At 42.4% G+C, this 21620-nt stretch overlaps 2 protein-coding genes across 5 annotated transcripts in view; both read left to right on the top strand.

Moving 5' to 3' along the window:
- The window catches only part of LOC130105977 (uncharacterized protein DDB_G0271670-like), a 174826-nt gene that overhangs the window by 39191 nt on the left and 114015 nt on the right, over positions 1–21620 (top strand). The window contains exons 2-3 of one of the 3 annotated variants that reach the window (XM_056272172.1): positions 7524–7844; positions 7935–8309. The exons of the other annotated variants lie outside the window; for them this stretch is intronic. Of the exons in view, the coding sequence (XP_056128147.1) occupies positions 7524–7844; positions 7935–8309 (696 nt within the window). The remainder of the gene's footprint in view (positions 1–7523; positions 7845–7934; positions 8310–21620) is intronic. 3 annotated transcript variants of the gene reach the window in all.
- LOC130105983 (uncharacterized) overlaps positions 1–21620 on the top strand; it is a 257444-nt gene that overhangs the window by 211391 nt on the left and 24433 nt on the right. The window contains exons 5-7 of one of the 2 annotated variants that reach the window (XM_056272184.1): positions 10036–10074; positions 10220–10300; positions 10407–10510. The exons of the other annotated variant lie outside the window; for it this stretch is intronic. Of the exons in view, the coding sequence (XP_056128159.1) occupies positions 10036–10074; positions 10220–10300; positions 10407–10462 (176 nt within the window). The 3' untranslated portion in view covers positions 10463–10510. Of the gene's footprint in view, positions 1–10035; positions 10075–10219; positions 10301–10406; positions 10511–21620 lie in introns of those variants that run through there. 2 annotated transcript variants of the gene reach the window in all.

The raw sequence follows: 21620 nt of genomic DNA, 5'->3' as shown, positions 1-21620 counted from the left end.
GAGACCCCTGCTCTAGATCCTGTGATCTAGCCCTGTAAGCTCTAAAAAAGTTATCACGTCCTTAAACCTCTGTCTATCACTCAAACCCTTACCTAATAGGTCCATGATACTCACTGGCCTGTTCTTTATATTACTAAAAAGACCCCTACGCTGTTCTTCATATTTACTACACTTAAAAAACACATGTTCTACTGTTTCAATAACACCACATTCATCACACATACCATTTCCATGCTTTCCCATTAATGCCAGTGTTGATTTTAACCCTGTATGACCCATCCTTAGTCTAGAAATCATTACCTCTTCATTTCTATGTCTTCCATAGCACGATTCTTTGTTCCCTACTGATTTTACAATACTATAATACCACCTACCTGTACTGCTACTTTCCCATCTTTGTTGCCATATTCTTATTATTTCTCTATTAATTATTGATCTAACTTCATTTCTTTCTAAAGGTATCTTAATATCTACCAAGTTTTTCCTTAACGCTTCTTTTGCTAATTTATCTGTTGTTTCATTTCCTAATATCCCAATATGTGCCGGCACCCAACAAAAGTATACAATTATACCCTCTATGTTCAGCCTATATAATAATGTATAAATTTCTACTATCAGGTCTTCTCTATCAGTTTTTGTTGACAATATACTTTTAAGTGCTGATGCAGAATCTGAGCAAATTACAGTCGCCATCCTATTCGGCTTAGTCTGCTCTAACCACTGCAATCCTACTATTATAGCAGTTAGTTCTGTTGAATATACAGACATTTTGTCACTCAACCTTAAACTTATTTTCGTCTCAAATTTTGGAATATATACTCCTACTCCCACTTTTTGTTCGACTGGGTCTTTAGATCCATCTGTATAGATCTGTATACAAGAATAAAAATGTTCTCTCATAAAACCATTGATTTCATAGCTATTAGTATATCTTCCTTCTGCTTTCTCCCGATCCTCCAGCAGTCTCATTTCAACATTAGGTTCAGGAATATTCCACACTGATACCCCTTTCAATGGCATATTGGGACAAATAACTACATTTTCCAGCCCACATTCCTTAACCCATTGTTTATACTTCCATCCAAAACTATTCCCATTATTCTTCTTATATTCCCAACAGTCTTTTAACCTGTTAACTGGCACCCCCCTTTTTTTTGCATAGACATAAAAATCACTATCCAAACTTAAATGGTTGTAATTCAGGAATGCTTTGGAATATAGACCTATGGCTGGTCTTGTTTTAAAGAATACATTTTCCAGATTATTGTAGAAGTCCAGAAATTGTAAAAAATGAAACAGAAAAAAAGTTATATAAGTTTGAGTTTATGAAATTGTGTAATGTAAAAATATAATGATTAATATTTTATATAAAATATAATATATTACAAAATATATTTTACTCTAAAACTGCAAGAAAATTAAAGTCAAATATCTGAACAAGTTGTATTCCAAATTTTAGGTTGATATCTAAAAAAATGAGCTTTCAGTAAGATTTTATTCGGGCGCAGTACCCAACTTTTTCACTAGGTGAACACCAGACTCCATTACTGCCCATATAAGGGCGCCTCCATTTTCATATGTTTTGAGTGATCTGAACCATGTATTTCCATAATTTGCATACAATTTATGAAGTAGACATCCTATTCAGAAGTAGTAGGGGTGGTTTGGCAGTATTTGATTTGAATTAAACCTCTAATAAATGCATAAAGACTATGTTATAGCGTTATAGCTCGCAGCCGCATTACAAATCGAGAATCCATACATTTTTCTTTATATTTAAAACATTTTCAGACCTTTTTTTCTCATAAAATGGAATTGGTGTTATCTTTTGAACTCATGGCATGAAAACAAACTGAGGTTTCTACCAATCTTTCATGATTTTTCATGTTTATTGTTATTTCAAAATAAAGGCCTAAATACTCCTAATGAATATGAAATATTCTTGTTGCAAATTGATAAATTTCTGCTCCTCTGTAATATATTTTAGATAACAGCCACCAAATATGAAATCTAGAGATTTTAAGCTTTCAAATGATATATAGTTTGGCAATATTACTTTAGGTTTTTACTAAGATATTATTGTTTTAAACATGCAATGGCAAATGGGCCCGCCGGCGGGGTTAAGAGGTTGCTCGTGTGCAATGACTCTTATTACAACCCTGCAAATTAACCCAGTACATCATTGTAAGCTTTTCCCTTCTTAAATCTAGTGGCAACTCCCCCATCTCAACCCTGATGGCATCTAGAGGGGTTGATCTTATTGCTCCACAACAGATTCTAAGTGCCCTAGCCTGTATGTTGTCCAACTTCTTTAGTTCTGATTTTGCTGCAGCACCATACACTGCACACCCATAATCTATACTTGACCGTATTAAGGCTTGATATACATGTAGTAGTGCGCTTTTCCTTGCTCCCCACTCATATTTGGCTATTGAAGTCATGCAATTTATTACTCTTTTGCACTTATTCTCAATTTTCTTAATATGTCTATTCCATGTTAATTTTCCATCAAATATTAGTCCAAGGTATTTAAATTCTGTCACTCTTTCTAATAATTGACCATATAATTTCAAAGTCAATTGTTCCATTTTCCTTTTCTTAGTAAAAACCATATATTGGGTCTTTATTGTTGAAAACTTTAGTCCCCATTCCACTGACCACCTTTCAACTTCGTTTATTGATTCTTGTATTCCTTTTACTACATTCCCTAAGTTCCTACCTCTTTTCCACACTGCACCATCATCTGCATATAGTGCCTTCCCAATACTAGGTTTAACTCTTTCATAAATATCATTAATCATTATGTTAAATAAAATTGGACTGATTACACTTCCTTGAGGAGTCCCATTCAGAATATCATGCATTGTTGAAATTTCTTCCCCTATTCTAACCTGAAATGTACGCTTAAACAAGAAATCCAATATCCAGTTGTACATTCTCCCCCCTACTCCGATTTTATCTAGCTTAATTAATAGTCCCTCCCTCCATAAAGTGTCATATGCCTTTTCAATATCAAAGAAAACAGCAACAAGAAATTCTTTCATTGTTAAAGCTTTTTTAACCTCACTTTCAAATAATAACAAAGCATCCATTGTAGATCTTTTCCTCCTAAACCCACTTTGAGCTGATGATAAAATCTCATTTTTCTCCAAAAAATAATTTAATCTTCTTACTATCATTTTTTCCATCACCTTACATAATGTAGATGTAAGAGCAATTGGCCTATAACTACTTGATTTTGTTGCATCTTTACCTGGTTTTGCTACTGGTATCACTATTGCATTTTTCCACTCTTTGGGTAAGGTGCCTTCATTCCATATCTGGTTATATACATCCAGTATTACTTTAAAGGGGTCATATAATGGTACATGCACTTTTACAAGTTGATTGTACTGAAATGTGTGTTGGCAGTGTCTGTACACAACCATCATATAATGATACAAATCCATCCAGTGGTTTTGTTTTAATCTCCTTATATGTTTTCCCCTGTCTTAAATTGAGCCGTTCGTTTTTGTGACGTAAATAAAACGGACGCCCCTCCCACGATTGTTGATTGACAGCCGCGACAGCCGCGTTTCAACACAGACCCGCCCTCGCTAGCTGTCAATCATAGTCTGCGTGGACCGGCGCGGTCATTGTTGATATGCTGGAGCACTGTCTATGAGCAGAATGGCTCTAAGCGATTGTGGTGTTCTGTTCTTGGGTGTAATAACGAACACAGTCATTTTAATGTTCCTAAATCCGAACCGCTGAAGACGCAGTGGCTGAGTTTGTTTTCGAAGGGAATATTCCACACGAGCAACGTCAATGCTCTCATGCGCGAATCATTTCACACACCAGACTGCTTTATAAACGAGGATCAGTATAAAGCTGGGTTTGCAGAACTGAAGTGAGTGTAACATTTTATTAAACTTTATATTACTATTTATATTAATCCTTGTAAATCGCTAGCTGCATGCTTCACAATGAATGCGTCTAAGGTTTACACTCAGGGTACATTACGGCATGTTTTCTATGTATGACGTTCTCAATATAATGCATAATCCCACGTTTATACTGAACAACGCGTTATGGTTATGTGTTATTGTGTTACAAACGGTGTACGCCAGAGCGAGGCGGAGTCAGCAAAGCTCATTATCATTTAAAGGCATATACACTGAAACGGCGTGCTGAAAACAGAGCTGTTTTTGACCAGGTAAAATAAGTGTTTTCTTGCAATACTAATGAGAATTTTTAAATAAAGTATATTACAAACTTTTAATTTAGACCCTAAAGAATCATATTAGCTTGTACAAAAATGGCATTATATGACCCCTTTAATGGCTACATCCGGTAAGTTTTTTAACATACTATAGCTTATCATGTCTCTCCCTGGTGTTGTATCCTTTGAATTATTAATAGCAATTTTTAGCTCAAAGAGATTAAAATCATCATCCATGTTACTATCAACTTCTTGTTTTTTCCTACAAATATTCTCATACTTTTTATTTAACTCTTGTCTTCTTTTTAAAAACGTATCACTCAAGTTTTCAACACTATGGATTTTAGCTAATGTTTTGGCCAATATTTCTACCTTTTCTTTATCTGTTCTGGCCACCTTTCCATCTTCCTCAATTACAGGAACTTGTTTATGAGTATTAACACCATTCATTTTTCTTATCATTCTCCATACCACATGCATTCCAGTCTCTCTCCCAATTGTGTTACAGAACTCCTGCCATGCTTTTCTCTTTGCACTTTTAATTACCCTTCTTGCAGCTGCCCTTTTCTTCTGATAATCTATTACTGTATCTTGAGTTATTAACCTTTTTAAAACCCGGAATGCCTTATTCCTTTCTTTAGTTGCCACTGTGCATTCTTCAGACCACCATGGAACATTTTTCTTTCTTTTTCCATTGCCTCTTATTAATGGTATAGATAGGTTCGCTGCTAAAATAATTTCACTTACTATTTTTTTGTATCTCTCCTCAATATTCCCTTCCATCTTTATATTTTTGAAATTTTCTTCACACAACACACAAAACTCCTCCCATCTTGCCCGTTTAAATCCCCACCTTTCACCCTGATTAAAACTTTGCTTTTGTACGGCACTCTGAATCTCACAGACTATAGGCCAGTGGTCACTGCCCAAATTATCCTCTTGTACACTCCAAGTGCACTTACCTGCTAATGCAGCTGATGTTACTGTGAGATCCAAACATGACAAGTCGCCTTTAACGACATTCATTCTTGTTGATTTTCCATCATTCAAACATACTAATGAGTGGTCTTCTATAAATTCTTCTACTACTAACCCATTATTGTCTGTACTCTTACTACCCCATAGACCATTATGTGCATTAAAATCCCCACATATAATAACTTTACCTTGTGACTCACCCATCACATCTTCTAGAATACTATTATTTATTTCTTTACAAGGGTTATAAAAGTTTGAAATTCTAATTCCTTCATACCTCCCCATTACTTCTATACTTACACATTCTACATTATTACTTGTGTTTATTCTCTTATATATTATATTGTCTTTAATAAATGTTGCACACCCACCTCCTCTTCCAGTTACTCTGTCTTTCCTCTCTACTACATATCCATTGATCTTGAAGTCCAAAGAATTGTTTAACCATGTCTCTTGAATGCATATGATGTCTGGTGCCTTTCCCATTTCTGATATATGTTTTTTAAATTCTTGACCATTTGCTATTAAACTCCTAGCATTCCAATGTAGTAGTAGGAAAGACATCGTACAGCTAAGGATTATTACTCTGAGTCATATCCATGGCAGCAGTTCCTTCCTCTGCTTTCAAAATCCCATGCACCTCCTCTGCTGAAACTCCTGTTAACTTGAGAAATTTATTAGCACATCCTACGATAATCCTTAATTTGTCAGATCGCTTTTCCACTTGTGAAGTACCATTCACCACCGCACAAATGAATGCCACAAAGTCAATTTTGTTTACTGTGATATGCAGATCTGTCTCATTCCTCTCATGACTTACTTCTCTCTTAGAATAGGATTCCATCCTATTTCCTGGCACATTAGTTACCTTCGGTTCAGCTTTACTTTTGTCTTTTACCTTACGCATAGCTTCTGCATATGTTACATTTTGCATAGTTTTTATTTTTTGAACTTCGCGGGCTTCTTGTTGTACAGGACATCCTGCGTATGCTGCGCTATGTCCACCGCCACAGTTACAGCATTTAATCACTATGCCCTCCTCACACTTGCCATATTCATGTTCCCCCCACACTTTACACACCGCATTCTCCCTTTACAAAAATTTGCAGTATGTCCCATCCGTTGGCATTTGAAGCATCTCAAAGGTGGAGGTATGAACTCTCGCACCAAGAAGCTAACAAATCCTAGCTCCACTCTTGTGGGCAAATTACTCCCTTCAAACAGAATCATCACACTCATACTCTCACATTCTTTGTTGTCTTTCCACATTTGCAGTCTTCTAGTAGAGATAACTGTGCCTCCACTTAGATTTCCTTTAATATCATCCATACTTACATTAAGAGGTACTCCTGAGATAACCCCTCTGATTCCATTACCTATTTCTGTGCATGATATCTTTCCTCCTGCCAGCGTTTTCATTTTCAGTATTTTTTGTTTTTGCTTTTCATCCTTACATTTAATCATTATTCTTCCATTGTTTAGACAAGCTACAGCTTTCACTACTCCTATCTCTTTCTCAATTGCTTTCGATAATTTAACAGGATGAGTTTGTTGTTCTGACTGCTTAGCAAAAGTAATTATGACCTTGATTTCTCTTTCCTCTTCTTTATCAGCTTCACTTCTCGTTTGTTTTACTTTATTAATTGTTCGTTCACAATCAGATCCATCACCCATGCTGCTCTTTTTCTTCCTTTTATTATACCTTACTTCCTGATAATCCATTTCTTGTTCATTGTCATCATCCGATGTTTCTCCCCACACTTTCCTCCCTTCCGCCGCCATTTCGACGCGCGCTGGAGTCAAAAGCGTCGTCGGTTGATGACGTGTCACAGCGCCCCAGAGATCCAGTCGCGTCTCAGCGCCCTCGTCACCACCAAAATCCCCCTCCCCTTGCCACATCACTTCCTGCTTAAGATGGCTACCTTCAGGAAGTCCCCAAAAGGGGTGCAATTCTTTCCCTTTACCACCGGGGGGAGTACAGACAGTAGTTACATATAGCCATAACATTAAGTAACATTATTAATAGCCTTATGGCTCCTACAACGCCAAAGTTTCCTTTTCAACTGTCGATTAATTCCCTTGATGTTTATCAGACTTACGGGAGAAAAAGCACTGATGGTCCACATCCTCGCCGTCTAGAAGCAAAACTGCTCCAGTAACTCCATGTATCCGCGCTCGCATCAACTTACAACTCAAAGAGCGATCGAACTCAGAGCAGCCGAAACTGGGGCTTTACAACAGAGCTTTAACACTCTCAGATGCAGTCGAGAGCAACAGTGAGGAAAATATCATGATTTAACTTCTGTTTTTATCATAATGATGACTGAGATATACTGTGTTTCAGGCACCAGTGGAGTGGATCATGTGTTCATCAGTTCTGGTGTAAATGTCTCTCTGTCCTGTAATAAAACTCTTTCTGACTGCAAATCAACATCATGGATCTACTCTAACATATTCAGACGCTCAGGGAGAGTTGAACTGATTACTGGAGGGATAAAGAATAAAGACACAGAGAGACATGAGAGACTGAGTCTGGAGTCTGACTGCTCTCTGAACATCAAGAACGTCACAGAAGAAGAAGATTATGGATTTTACACCTGCAGTCAATATGTGAATGGAGAACAACAAGGAACTGATGCTGATGTTCTTCTGCATGTTCTTCATGGTGAGTTTATGATTATGTGGTCAATTTAAAAAGGGCAGATTCTCCCTTTAAACTCAGATCATGATTGAAGAGTCTGTGATTTGTGTTCAGTTTCAGTGTCTTCATCTTCATCAACATCATCATCATCATCATCTTCATCTTCATCCTCACAGACTGAGATCAGTCCAGGCCGCTCTGTGACTCTCTCCTGTCAGTTGTATTCATATGGACTCTCCTGTGGTTATTTGGTCAGTTCTGTGGGAGTTGAGCTGTTGTGGGTGAATCAGGCTGGTGTTGATCTGAAGACAGACTCCAGATATCAGATATTATCATCATCATCATCATCATATCCATCATCTCCAGATCACTGTATCCTCACTCTGACTACAACACTCCTGGATGAAGATGCCAACAGAGAGTGGAGATGTCAGCTTACTCAGGGAAAGCAACTCCAGACCTCAGTCAGATACACTGTCAAGTATTCAGGTGAGAAAACAGTGTTAGAAGAGCCTCATAATGTCAGGAACACTGAGGTCTATCAGTATCACTGAACCAGAACAAACTGAGGGAACAAAAGCTTCTCTGACTCTCACAGAAGAGGAACTCAAAGCATTGCTTCAAACTAATGAACTGCAGTGAAGTAACAGTCCAACTGTTCACTCTTTATGTGATGTGATGATCAAAGTGAAAATATGATGGTCATATTCTACAGTATTAATCATCTGAACTAACTTTAGATATTTTTCATGTAGACTAACTACATCATTCACTGTAGAGACATGAAAAACACCAAACAGACATAAAATACTGCAGTCACAACATTATCACAAACACACATGTAAAAGTAAACAAGTTTAACATATGTGACCCTGGACCACAACACCAGTCTTAAGTCGCACGGGTATATTTGTGGCAATAGCCAACAAAACACTGTATGGGTCAAAATGATCGATTTTTCTTTTATGCCACAAATCATTAGGATATTAAGTAAAGATCATGATCCATGAAGATTTTTAGTAAGATTCCTACCTTAAATATATCAAAACTTTATTTTTGTAAGTGGTTGCAGCACAATCGCCAACAGAAATGGAAACCTTTAAAGGCGATTTTCTCAATATTTAGATTTTTTTGCACCCTCAGATTCACGATTTCAAATAGTTGTATCTCGGCCAAATATTGTCCTATCCTAACAAACCATACATCAATGGAAAGCTTATTTATTCAGCTTTCAGGTGACGTATAGATCAGTTATTCATCAAGTGTCTTATGGTGTCTTATGACCCCAATATGAAATACACCGATTTAAATATCTCTTTTTAAATAATATTTTTGATCTTAAAGAAAAATAGTTTTCTCTGCCAACATTTTGTTTCTGTCTGACCGGAGAAAGTTTGTCCTGCCGTTCACTTTAACAGCTCAGATGAAACTGAAGAGGAAATGGCCGACTTCACTTATTCTTTACTCTAATGCTCAGTTCGTCTACTTATACTACGCCCTAAAAGTATTTACTCTTTTTGGGAAGAAACTAGTAGATACTTTTGAGTGTGTAGCAGAAGAGTACACAAGCTTTGGGACACACTATCACTTCATACAATCGCGTCTTTAACGGTTGCTCTCTTTCGTTTAGTTACACACATCTGTCACACAAACTGACCTGTCAATCATCTTATCAAAGACAAAATCCTCCACATTTAATTTCCTTCTGTATCGTAGAGAAATGCAGAAGCGTTGATCTGCAGTCGCGGGTCTGTCATGCGGAGACTCAACATAAACTCAATGTAAATCTCCTACATGAGCGTCTCTAAAGCAATCCTCATAATTCCTCATATTGGCGTCCTACATGGGTCACCCATGATATACTGCATAAAGCAGACGAGTCTATTAAAGCCTAGTATGACTCATGTAGGAGGCCGGTTTTAGGAATTATAAGGCTTATGTCACTCATTCAAGCTGAAGGTTTATTTGCAGCAGCTCAACTGTGTTTCATTCTCATATAAACCAGGAATAAATGATACAGTAATATCTCTCTTCTCCACTACTGCCATTCTCCTCCTGACAGCTTGAGATTGAAGTAAGAAGATAATAGATGACAGACTCGAGCACATATTCCTCATTTCTGTGATGTGAAGCTCCAGTATTATGTGATGATGATGTTGTGTATATGTGGCATTATGTGTTGAACTGAACTAACAGACGTGATCCACAGATCCAGCTGATCCAGCATCAGAAACTGCTGGATTATTATACAGAGGTACGACACGTTCATTTATACTGACAGCTTTATAACATTACACTATCAGTCAGTCTGTAAATGCTTCATCAAGAACTGTTGATAGATGAAGACCCTTGACTTCAGTCATGTACAGTTTCTCTTCTTCCTCTCATGTTTCCTGCAGTGATTGTGAGTATTGTTGAGATCGCAGTGTTTGCTGCTCCTACTGTGATTCTTCTTCAGATCATCTGTGCAAGAAGAGCTGGTGAGTTTGAGCCGCACACAATCTGAAGATTCACACTCATCTGATCTGAACATCTGCAATCATGAGAAACACATACGAGAGGTCAGGCAATGCTTTTATTTTGCAGGGAGGAAGGACTCGAAGCGCCCGGAGGAAATAGAGATGCCCACAATATTACAATAAAACACGGATGAGTTCAGAATCTGCAGCAATATTTACAATAGCAGAAACTCAGAGGATTGTTCATTGGTTTATTTTCTTCTCAGAAAACTCTGATCATCCTGAAGAAATAGTGACACCATCAAGTTTAGATTAAAATGTTTTTACATATAAAAGGCCAGATTTATTTTCATTTATATGGGTTTTATGGATATATTTGCCTACAGTGCTGAAAGTCATTTTCTTGAGCTTCATATGTAAACTGCTGTAAATATAATATTAAATACAGTAATGGACAGACTCAGACTGTATAATCGTCTCTCTGTTCTGTGTGATGGAGATGATCTGAGGATTATTGCATCTTGTTCATTCCTGTTTTTAGCATCTTTTTTGAATGATTACTACTAATATTCTTAATAAACCTCTGCAGTTGTGTTTAATATGTCTCCTTTCCTGAGATATTTGTTCCCCTTCATGAGCTCGTAATGTATAGTAATATATAAGTAATATGCTGGAAGGAGAGATCATTACAATAGTCCAGTCTGGAGAGAACAAGAGCTTGGACAAGCAAGTCCTAGCGGTCCAGTCCCACTGCTGTGTTTATGGGGCTCGCAGGAGGAGCTGGCGGAGGAGTCTGAGACGGATCTCTGTCTTTCTCAAAACTCAGCCACTCTCTCATGCCCAAACCAGAAGCATCGGCAGGCCCGTCCCATCCGGCAGAGAGCATGTTGTTGGCCCGGTCTATCTCTGAGGAGAGTTGAGACGGATGTTTTAAGCCTGTCTCCTCCCTCTCTCCAGGAGTCGGACATGACGGCCCTTGCCATGGCCGGTGGATACATAGATTAGATAGATTAGAGCAGGGATTCCCAAAGTGTGGTACGCGCACCCCCAGGGGTACGCGAGCTGCCACCAGGGGGTGCGCGAGAGGAAAAATATAATGGCGGTCTGTTTTTTTTAAGTGGGATTTTTCCATACAATAAAAAAAAAAACATGAACAGTAAACATTTCCTTTGTAATCGCTTTTATTTTAAATAAAAAAACTATAATTTATTCGTTTTTGATAGAAACGTAGAAGACAGCTGCTGTCTTCCCCTACGCACTGCAGCCGCTAGGCTATATGTCACGTGATCAACTTCTAAAATTCAAATGTGCTTTTGCGCGTTGGCTGGCGCTGAGCCAGTGCAGTCATAAATCACAACCATTGAGTGTTTTCAACCACATAATGTTTATTTTAGGTTTCAGACATTTAAATACTTATAAGTACTAGCAAAACAATGATTTTGATTTTGCTGATTTCTATGGAAGCAGCAATAATAATCCTTTTCATTATAATAAGACGACACGTTTTATTCATATCAGATACACATTGCGTAAGTAGCTTCACATTTTACCCTATTCTAAGGCCTCTTACTTTCATGTATTTCGTGAGAAGACGTGTTGTAAATCCAACAGATCCGATTCTCTGAACTGTGGCTCAAACTAACATGGCGCCGCCCATCGCGCATACAGCTCAACTAACTCGATCGTTTTGAAGGTGTTTAAACAACAAAACACATCCACTTACACATATTTGACAATCGGAATGTCAGTGTTTAATGCTATAGCTAATACCTTTGTGAATATTTTTGATAAAAAATGACATAAAAGCAGATCATCATTCATTCAGCGCTGTGTTGTGGTTGCGCTGTGTCACGTGACAAGCAATGACGCGTCACCATGGAAACATTAAAGTGACAAGTTCTAAATAATGGTCGCCTTGAAAAACTCACGCTGGGGGGTCAGTTAGAATAGTTTAAACTTACGTGTGAAAGGGTTAAAAGTGGAAGCTTGTGCGTAGCTTTGTTGCATTATATTGAAACTTTGTTGATGTTGTTATTGTCATGCGTGTTCTGGTTATTTGAGCATGATTAAACATGAGTCTTTATATGGCGATAAAACAAAGCTTTGTTGCGTTTTGTTTTTTTAAGTGGGGATTGGGGGTGCGCCAACCCGGTTGGGACATAGAAGGGGGTGCGCAGGAAAAAAAGTTCCGGGAACCACTGGATTAGAGGAGAGATTCCTTGCCAGACTGGAGGCAATTCCTGTTGCACACCATGGCGATGTTGCAAGCCTACCAGGCCGACTGAATGAAGGGCCTTATCAAGGCGAGGGAGTGTCTCCAGATGCAGTCCTGGAGCTCCGGCGCTCCACAGACCTCCTGAAGTCCAGAGCCATCGGCCGCTCTCTTCCTGCAATAGTTGCCATTGAGTGGCATCTGTGGGTAAACCTTTTGGGGCTCAAGGAGAAAGAAAAGTCTTCCGGGCTTTAACCCTCTGGGGTCCAAGGTGTTTTTGGGGTTCTTGAGATGTTTTGACATACTCTGACATTTGTGCTTTTTTCAGTTGCTTATAAACATATTACTGGCAATGGTGTAATCACACTCTATTTAGCACACACAGGGCTACCATAATGTGTTATCAACATGTATGTACATTTTTGTATTTTTGAGAGAATATTGTTTATGCGTGGTTATTGAAAAAACTAAAACTTAAAGTTTCTGAAATAAGGCAACAAAACACATACTAAATATGTGTCCACAAGACTTTTGACTAATGGATGTTGTTGCCTAGAGTTTTTTCTTCAAAATGATCTGAAAATCATCCTGCCTTATCATTCACATAAAACAATAGATTGGTTTAAATTTAAAAATGACACTTTTTGTTTGGAAAGGCAATATGCGCAGGGGTGTGACCTGCTGTGATTCACACCTGAGAAGACAATGGGCCCGCATAATGAGCGCATAATGGAGCTGCATACTAATGACCCTTTCATTCAGGTGTGTCACTGAGCCACAAGAATGCAATGACAATATATATATATATATATATATACACTCACCGGCCACTTTATTAGGTACACCTGTCCAACTGCTCGTTAACACTTAATTTCTAAGCAGCCAATCACATGGCGGCAACTCAGTGCATTTAGGCATGTAGACATGGTCAAGACAATCTCCTGCAGTTCAAACCGAGCATCAGTATGGGGAAGAAAGTTGATTTGAGTGACTTTGAACGTGGCATGATTGTTGGTGCCAGAAGGGCTGGTCTGAGTTTTTCAGAAACTGCTAAGCTACTGGGATTTTCACGCACAACCATCTCTAGGGTTTACAGAGAATGGTCCGAAAAAGAAAAAACATCCAGTGAGCGGCAGTTCTGTGGGCGGAAATGCCTTGTTGATGCCAGAGGTCAGAGGAGAATGGCCAGACTGGTTCGAGCTGATAGAAGGGCAACAGTGACTGAAATAACCACTCGTTACAACCTAGGTATGCAGCAAAGCATTTGTGAAGCCACAACACGCACAACCTTGAGGCGGATGGGCTACAACAGCAGAAGACTCCACCGGGTACCACTCATCTCCACTACAAATAGGAAAAAGAGGCTACAATTTGCAAGAGCTCACCAAAATTGAACAGTTGAAGACTGGAAAAATGTTGCCTGGTCTGATGAGTCTCGATTTCTGTTGAGACATTCAGATGTTAGAGTCAGAATTTGGCGTAAACAGAATGAGAACATGGAACCATCATGCCTTGTTACCACTGTGCAGGCTGGTGGTGGTGGTGTAATGGTGTGGGGGATGTTTTCCTGGCACACTTTAGGCCCCTTAGTGCCAATTGGGCATCGTTTAAATGCCACGGCCTACCTGAGCATTGTTTCTGACCATGTCCGTCCCTTTATGGCCACCATGTACCCATCCTCTGATGGCTACTTCCACCATGTCACAAAGCTCTAATCATTTCAAATTGGTTTCTTGAACATGACAATGAGTTCACTGTACTAAAATGGCCTCCACAGTCACCAGATCTCAACCCAATAGAGCATCTTTGGGATGTGGTGGAACGGGAGATTCGCATCATGGATGTGCAGCCGACAAATCTGCGGCAACTGTGTGATGCCATCATGTCAATATGGACCAAACTCCCTGAGGAATGCTTCCAGCACCTTGTTGAATCTATGCCACGAAGAATTGAGGCAGTTCTGAAGGCAAAAGGGGGTCCAACCCGTTACTAGCATGGGGTACCTAATAAAGTGGCCGGTGAGTGTATATATATGCCTATAAAATACAAAATTGGTTCACAGTTCCAATTATTTATTTATTTTTCAAATTGTGCTTGCAAATTGTATAATATCAAATGTAAAAATGTATAGTAATTGTGCAGTTAATTATCATACTGTTTTTACAGAAAGTTTGGGAATGTATCCCAAATGTGTCACTAATAAAACACAATACAAATAATTTAAAGAGGAGGCTTATATTGAGCTTTTAAGATTTACCTAAGATTTATTTATATGTAGCCTACATATATTTTTGCTATTTTAATAAAAAGGTTACAATTACAACAACAATTAAAATTTTAACTATATTTCAAATGTAATCTTTCTTTGTATATACTAAAGTATACATTTTATCATACATATTTCACAGTTGCGGATTAATTAGTTTGAATATAGCCTACAATCGAACAAACACTATAATAACATCTTAGCAAACAAGCTTATTTAATGTGGCAGTATTTTACAGTAAAAACGACATCTTGTCTTTCATATGTAACATATCGTTTTTATGATTAGGACATATAAATGTTAATTTGCAGTTTAATACGTTGTTTATACAAAAAATATTTTATTTCAACATATTTCAGTCGATTTTTACTCATCTCAGTATTGGAATATAGTTAGGTAAAAGCTGTTCATTCATTCACACACAAAAACGCGATTCAAACAGTCTTTTTGTTTACAGACACTATTCCATATCGCGACTAGCACAAAGCACTTGAAAATAAAGAATGTACCTATTTCCTCGGCTGGATCCGTTGCTCCTCCAAATGAAACTACCTGTAGCCTACTTCTGAGGTAATTTTTTCCAGGATTATTATTAAGATAGTACTATTATTCCTCACAGCGTCGTAAATCTGAGTCTCTTTCGGTGGTTATCCAGCTGATGTGGGCGTGGATCGCCTCAGAGCATTTGTGTTTGAATAGAGCGCGCGCTCCGTGGGCGTGGTCAAATTAACTTTAATGAGCTGAGACGAGAACGACTATCATCTCTCTCTTTTCGTACAGATTACATAAAATGAGAAAAAAAAAATTTTATATGAATTACTTCATTTAAAAGAAGATAATTCAGGCTTCATGCCTGTGTGCCTGTATACCTGTTTGACTGAGTATTTGCAGAGTTACAGATGATTTTTCGGACGCGTTTCAGAATGGACTTCACTGACAGAGAGAACGCAGAATGCGCATCATGTTTATTTTTCTTTATTAGGCGAAAAGCACAACACTTTGTTTTTATTATGAGGTTCCACAAAAAAAATACAAACTTAACAGGATCGAATGATGTACAACACTTATATGTAAGATCAAAATTAACAGAGTAATTTGAGTCTCTTTTGCACTGATAAGGAAAAAAGTGAGCTGGTATCGCCGGCGAGACCGCCGACCCCAGAGAGTTAATAACACCATTGAGACAGTAGTCAGAAGTTCAGGGAGGCGAAACTTAAATCAGTGGTGCTTGAGAAATACATCCCAGATCTATCTTCCAGAACATTTGTAGTGTTGATAAAGGAGGCTGGATCTGATCTGTTTTCCTCAGAGTAAACAGCACATTATAATCCATGTGTAGAAACACTCCCTGAAAACAGTTAATATCTGCTATAGAGACGCTCATGTAGTTTGTGCAAATACTTTCTGTTTGACCAAACTGGAGCTGATGCTAATAATGACTTTTAAATACTTTAAAAACTGTTTTATAATTCAGGAGTCATGGATAGTGGATAACGTCCTCGGGTTACGACTGTAACCCTTGTTCCCTGAGAAGGGAACGAGAACTGCGTCGAATGACACTTTGGGGGAACGCCCCTCAGCGTAGCGCCTCTGAAGCATGAATGAAACTGAGCCGATCTCCGATTGGTGCAACGTCATGACGTAATCTGTGACGACACATAGGCGGAACTATAAAGGGACGCCGGCAAAACAAAATGTCAGCCTCTGTGATGAGGCAAGCGCTCCCAGGCAGGGGAAGGCGTGGCCAAGGGACGCAGTTCTCGTTCCCTTCTCAGGGAACAAGGGTTACAGTCGTAACCCGAGGACGTTCCCTTTCGAGGGAACTCCAACTGCGTCGAATGACACTTTGGGGGAACGAGTACCCACTACGCCACAACGTACCCTGCCTGCCCTAGTGTGAAGCTGCTCACAGGCACACTTAGGACGCGAGCACAAGAGAGCCGGGTGTCGACGGAATGTCCAGACTGTAAAACCTAATAAAGGTATGGGGGGTAGCCCATCCTGCTGCATCGCAGACCTCCTGGATGGGGGCCCCCGCGAGAAGGGCTCTAGAGGACGCCATGCCTCTGGTGGAATGAGCCCTCACGGCCAAAGGTGAAGGCAAACCGCGCACCTGGTAGGCCGTGGAAATCGCGTGGACAATCCAGTTGCTGATGGTCTGTTTTGAGGCGGGAAGCCCCTTCCTGGGCGACCCGAAACACACCAGCAACTGGTCCGACTTCCGCCATGAAGAGGACCTCTGAATGTAAATACTCAGTGCTCTGACAGGGCAGAGCAAGTGAAGTCTCTCTTCATCTGCCATCACGTGAGGTGGAGGATGAAAAGCCTGCAGAACCGTAGGCCGTGCCGCACTGGACGGCACCTTAGGCAAATAGCCGGGCCTAGGGTGAAGAATGGCCTTAATGTTGCCTGGAGCAAACTCCAGGCACCCGTTAGATATGGAGAGCGCCTGGAGATCTCCTACCCTCCTCAGAGAGGTAATGGCCAACAGAAAAGCCACCTTCAGCGACAAGTTCTTGGCCTCAGCCGACTCTAGCGGTTCGAAGGGGGCCTCAGCCAACCCTTCAAGAACCACTGCCAGGTCCCATGTGGGAACCCTGGTACGAGCCGCAGGTCTCATCCTCCATGCCCCATGGAGGAAACGTACGACCAACTGGTGTCTCCCCAGAGGCCCATCACTCAGAGGAGCGTGGAAAGCCGCAATGGCAGCCACGTACACCTTGAGTGTGGACGGGGTAAGACCAGTGGAGAAGCGATCTTGGAGGAACTCCAGCACTGAAGCCACTGGGCAGTTAACTGGGTCCACCTCACGCTCCCTACACCAAACGGTGAAGACGTTCCACTTTAAGCCGTACAATTTCCTCGTGGATGGAGCTCTAGAGCTGAGTATGGTCTCCACTACTCCAGCTGATAGGCCGGCCTCTAGGTACTGTGCCCCCTCAGGGGCCAGACCCACAGTTTCCATAACTCGGCCCGAGGGTGAAATATTGAGCCCTCTGCCTGTGTCAGCAGGTCCCTCCTGAGGGGAATCTCCCAAGGAGGGCCGTCCAGGAGCAAAATTATGTCGGAGAACCATACTCGGGCCGGCCACAACGGGGCTACCAACAGTAGACTGATCCCGTCGCGACGGACTCTCTCTAGAACTCCCGGGAGCAGAGCGATCGGGGTCAATGCATACAGACGTAGCCTCAGCCACGTCTGCACCATGGCATCCAACCCCAGCGGGGCTGGATGGGAGAGGGAAAACCACAGTGGACACTTCCACTGGGCCGAACCTCTGAGATATTGACTCCACCACCTCGGGGTGGAGTCTCCACTCCCCGGGCCTCAGCCCCTGTCTCGACAGGATGTCTGCTCCCTGATTTTGACTCCCCGGGATGAATGTTGCTCTTAGAGACAACAACTTCCCCTGGGACCACAGGAGGATCTGATGCGCCAGTCTGCATAGAGGGCGACACCTCAGACCCCCCTGATGGTTTATATAGGCCAATAACCGACATATTGTCTGACCTCACAAGGACATGATGACCTTTGAGGTCCGGCAGGAAGCTCCTCAGAGCTCGGAACACCGCCAACATCTCCAGGCAGTTTATGTGCCAGGAGGCATGATGGTCCTGCCATAGGCCTGTCGTGAAGCGGCCGTCCATGACCGCGCCCCAGCCCGTGAGGGAGGCGTCTGTCGAAACGGTTCTCCGGCGACATGACGCTCCCAACACTGGCCCTTGGGACAGAAACCAAGCTTTCTTCCACATAGATAGGGAACGAAGGCATCTGTGCGTAACCCTGATCATGCGGAACGGGTTTCCCCTCGGGGAGAACCCCTTGGTTCTTAACCACCACTGAAGGGCCCTCATGTGCAGCAGGCCGAATGGAATGATACTGGACGCTGCTGCCATGAGCCCCAACACTCTCTGGAAGTGCTTTACAGTGATGGCTTGGCCTAGCCTTATCCCGGACACTGTGGTCAGGATGGACTCGATCCGCGCGGGAGACAATTGTGCCCGCATCGTGACCGAGTCCCACACCACTCCCAGGAACGTAGTTCTCTGGGCTGGTGTCAACACGCTCTTTTTCGTGTTGAGTCTCAACCCCAGGCTCTGGATGTGGGCGAGGACGACATCTCGATGCCGAACCGCCAGCTCCTGTGACTGTGCAAAAATCAGCCAGTTGTCGATATAATTGAGCACCCTGATGCCCTGAAGCCTCAGCGGTGCCAGAGCTGCATCCATACATTTGGTAAATGTGCGTTGGGAGAAAGCTAGGCCGAACGGAAGAACCCGATATTGGTACGCTTCGCCCCCGAAAGCGAACCTCAGGAACTTCCTGTGAGATGGAAGGATGGATATGTGGTAGTATGCGTCCTTTAGATCTATCGTGACAAACCAATCCTCGGACTGGATTTGACTCACGATAATGGGAATAGTGAGCATCTTGAACCTGAATCTCCTCAGAGAACGGTTCAGGTGCCTGAGATCTATTATTGGACGCAACCCCCCATCCTTCTTGGGAACTATGAAGTAGCGGCTGTAAAACCCGTACTCCCTGTCCGGTGGAGGAATACAATCTATAGCCTCCTTTGCCAGCAGGGAGTTTACTTCCTGTTCCAATACCCGACCCTGCACTGGGTCGACTACAGTCCAGACCACCCCGTTGAATCTGGGTGGGCAGGAACTGAACTGCAGCCTGTACCCATTTTGAATGGTGCGCAGGGCCCAAGGAGAAATATTCATAAGATTTTTCCATGCCTCGAAAAATTTTACCAAGGGAACCAGGCTCTCGAGCCTGGTTTCGGGTATTAATCGGGATTCGTTCTCGGCCCCCTGAAGCGGATTCCTGGCAGGGCTGAAACCAACAACGATTCTCGATGGGCGGACGCGAATGCTGCCTGACCACAAGCCTGTGGGGCGGACAGTGCAGCCTGCGTTCGCTGGATACCGATGTGTCCTGAAGCGTGTTTAACGGCGGGAGAGCAACATCGATTTCCTGCGGGCTCCGTGAAGGAGACGACCTCGATCGTTCCACCACAGGTGGGGCCGCCCGCAGAGATCCTAGACCAGCTAGGACCTCTTCGACGAAGCCTTTTTAGCCTGCAGGACGGCCCTCGGGTCGCCCTGCTTCTGCTGAGGCTTCGCCTGAGAGCGCTGTCTATGCCCCCAGGCTCCTTGAGGGGGGGCTTTAGACGAAACGCTCTGTTTTTGAGCCTGTCTATAGGCGGAGGAGCTGGTGGATGGCTGTGGCTGCGGCTGCCCACTGGGAGCAGACTTCTTAGACACCGAGCGGTGAGGGAGATATTGCTTGAAGGCCGCTGATTGTCTTTTCGCCTCCTGAAACCTGTCGACGACGGTATTAACGGCGTCGCCGAACAGGCCAGAAGGCGAAATCGGGGCATCAAGGAGGAACGCCCTGTCTTTCTCCTTGATGCCCGTAAGGTTTAACCATAAATGTCTCTCCGAGACCACCATTGCCGCCATGGAGCGACCGACCGCGCGGGCCGTCTCCTTGGTGACTCGGAGAGACAAATCAGCGACCTTCCTCAACTCCGAAATGTCTTCCGGAGTTGGGCCCTCGCCCTCATCGATGTCTTTAAGAAGGTCAGCCTGGTACGCTTGGAGCATAGCCATGGTGTGAAGACTCGCACCAGCCCGACCCGCAGCCATATAAGCCCTGTCCACTAGCGATGATGTGTCTCTACACGGCTTAGTGGGCAGCACCGGGGCTTTAAGGGATGACGCCGACTCAGGGGATAAATAATTCGCTAGAGGCTGTTCCACCCGCGGCATCATCCCATAACCGTTCTCTCGTGCCCCCATGATGTTACTGTAGTTCAAAACAGGGGGATTGGAAACACGAGAGGAATGCGGTTTCTTCCACGATTTACACAACTCGTTGTGCAAATCGGGAAAAAACGGCAAGCCCCAGTGATGCGGTTGTTCCCTGTGCTGCAGGAAGCGCTCATCCAGCTTACTTTTAGTATGCGCTTCCTGCTTATCTTGTGGCCAGCTGATATTTAAATGGGCCACTGCACGGGAAACAACCTCCACCAACTCCTCATACGCAGGGACACGGGGCGGCGAATCGTCCCCGAAATCCCCGCCCTCGATGCTGAGCGACTCTACCTCCTCAGAGGCAGACAGCTCAAACATCGGATCCTCGACTCGCGCAGAAGAAGCCACGGGGCGCGGGGCGCCGCCTCAGCAGACGCGGGTCCCGCACCACGGGGCTCGCGAGGCTGACCATCTTTGTCGAAGATAGCCAGCCGGGAACGCAGCACACGGATTGTCATTTTCTCACAATCCTCGCAAGCAGCCCCCTCGAGAGCTGCCTGCGCGTGCTGCATTCCCAAACAATGTGTGCACAGTTGGTGTGTGTCCCCGCCCGTGATGTAGCGAGGGCAAGGATGCACACACTTCCTGAAGCTCACACTCGCCATTTCACTCACTCAGTAACAGACAACAATAAATAAGACAAACAGTCACAGATAGCGCTTGCTGAAGAACAGAAAGCTGACATTTTGTTTTGCCGGCGTCCCTTTATAGTTCCGCCTATGTGTCGTCACACATTACGTCATGACGTTGCACCAATCGGAGATCGGCTCAGTTTCATTCATGCTTCAGAGGCGCTACGCTGAGGGGCGTTCCCCCAAAGTGTCATTCGACGCAGTTGGAGTTCCCTCGAAAGGGAACTTTTAAGTAACAAAACAATTTATTTTATTTCTAGAATTGAACGGCATGCAGGAAACTGCTAAAATAAGGAAGTGAAACTAGCAGTAATGCTCTCGTGTGCAAAAGAATATCCTTGTGTTCAGAGCAGATGTGTGTTGCAGTGCGGTTCACAATATACACTTCTCAGACATGTTTAACACA

The sequence above is a fragment of the Rhinichthys klamathensis genome, unplaced genomic scaffold, assembly GCF_029890125.1.
Source record: "Rhinichthys klamathensis goyatoka isolate OS25496 unplaced genomic scaffold, OSU_Roscu_1.1 h1tg000331l_1, whole genome shotgun sequence".
In the NCBI taxonomy this organism is placed as follows: domain Eukaryota; kingdom Metazoa; phylum Chordata; class Actinopteri; order Cypriniformes; family Leuciscidae; genus Rhinichthys; species Rhinichthys klamathensis.
This window is presented reverse-complemented; position numbering and strand designations above follow the sequence as displayed.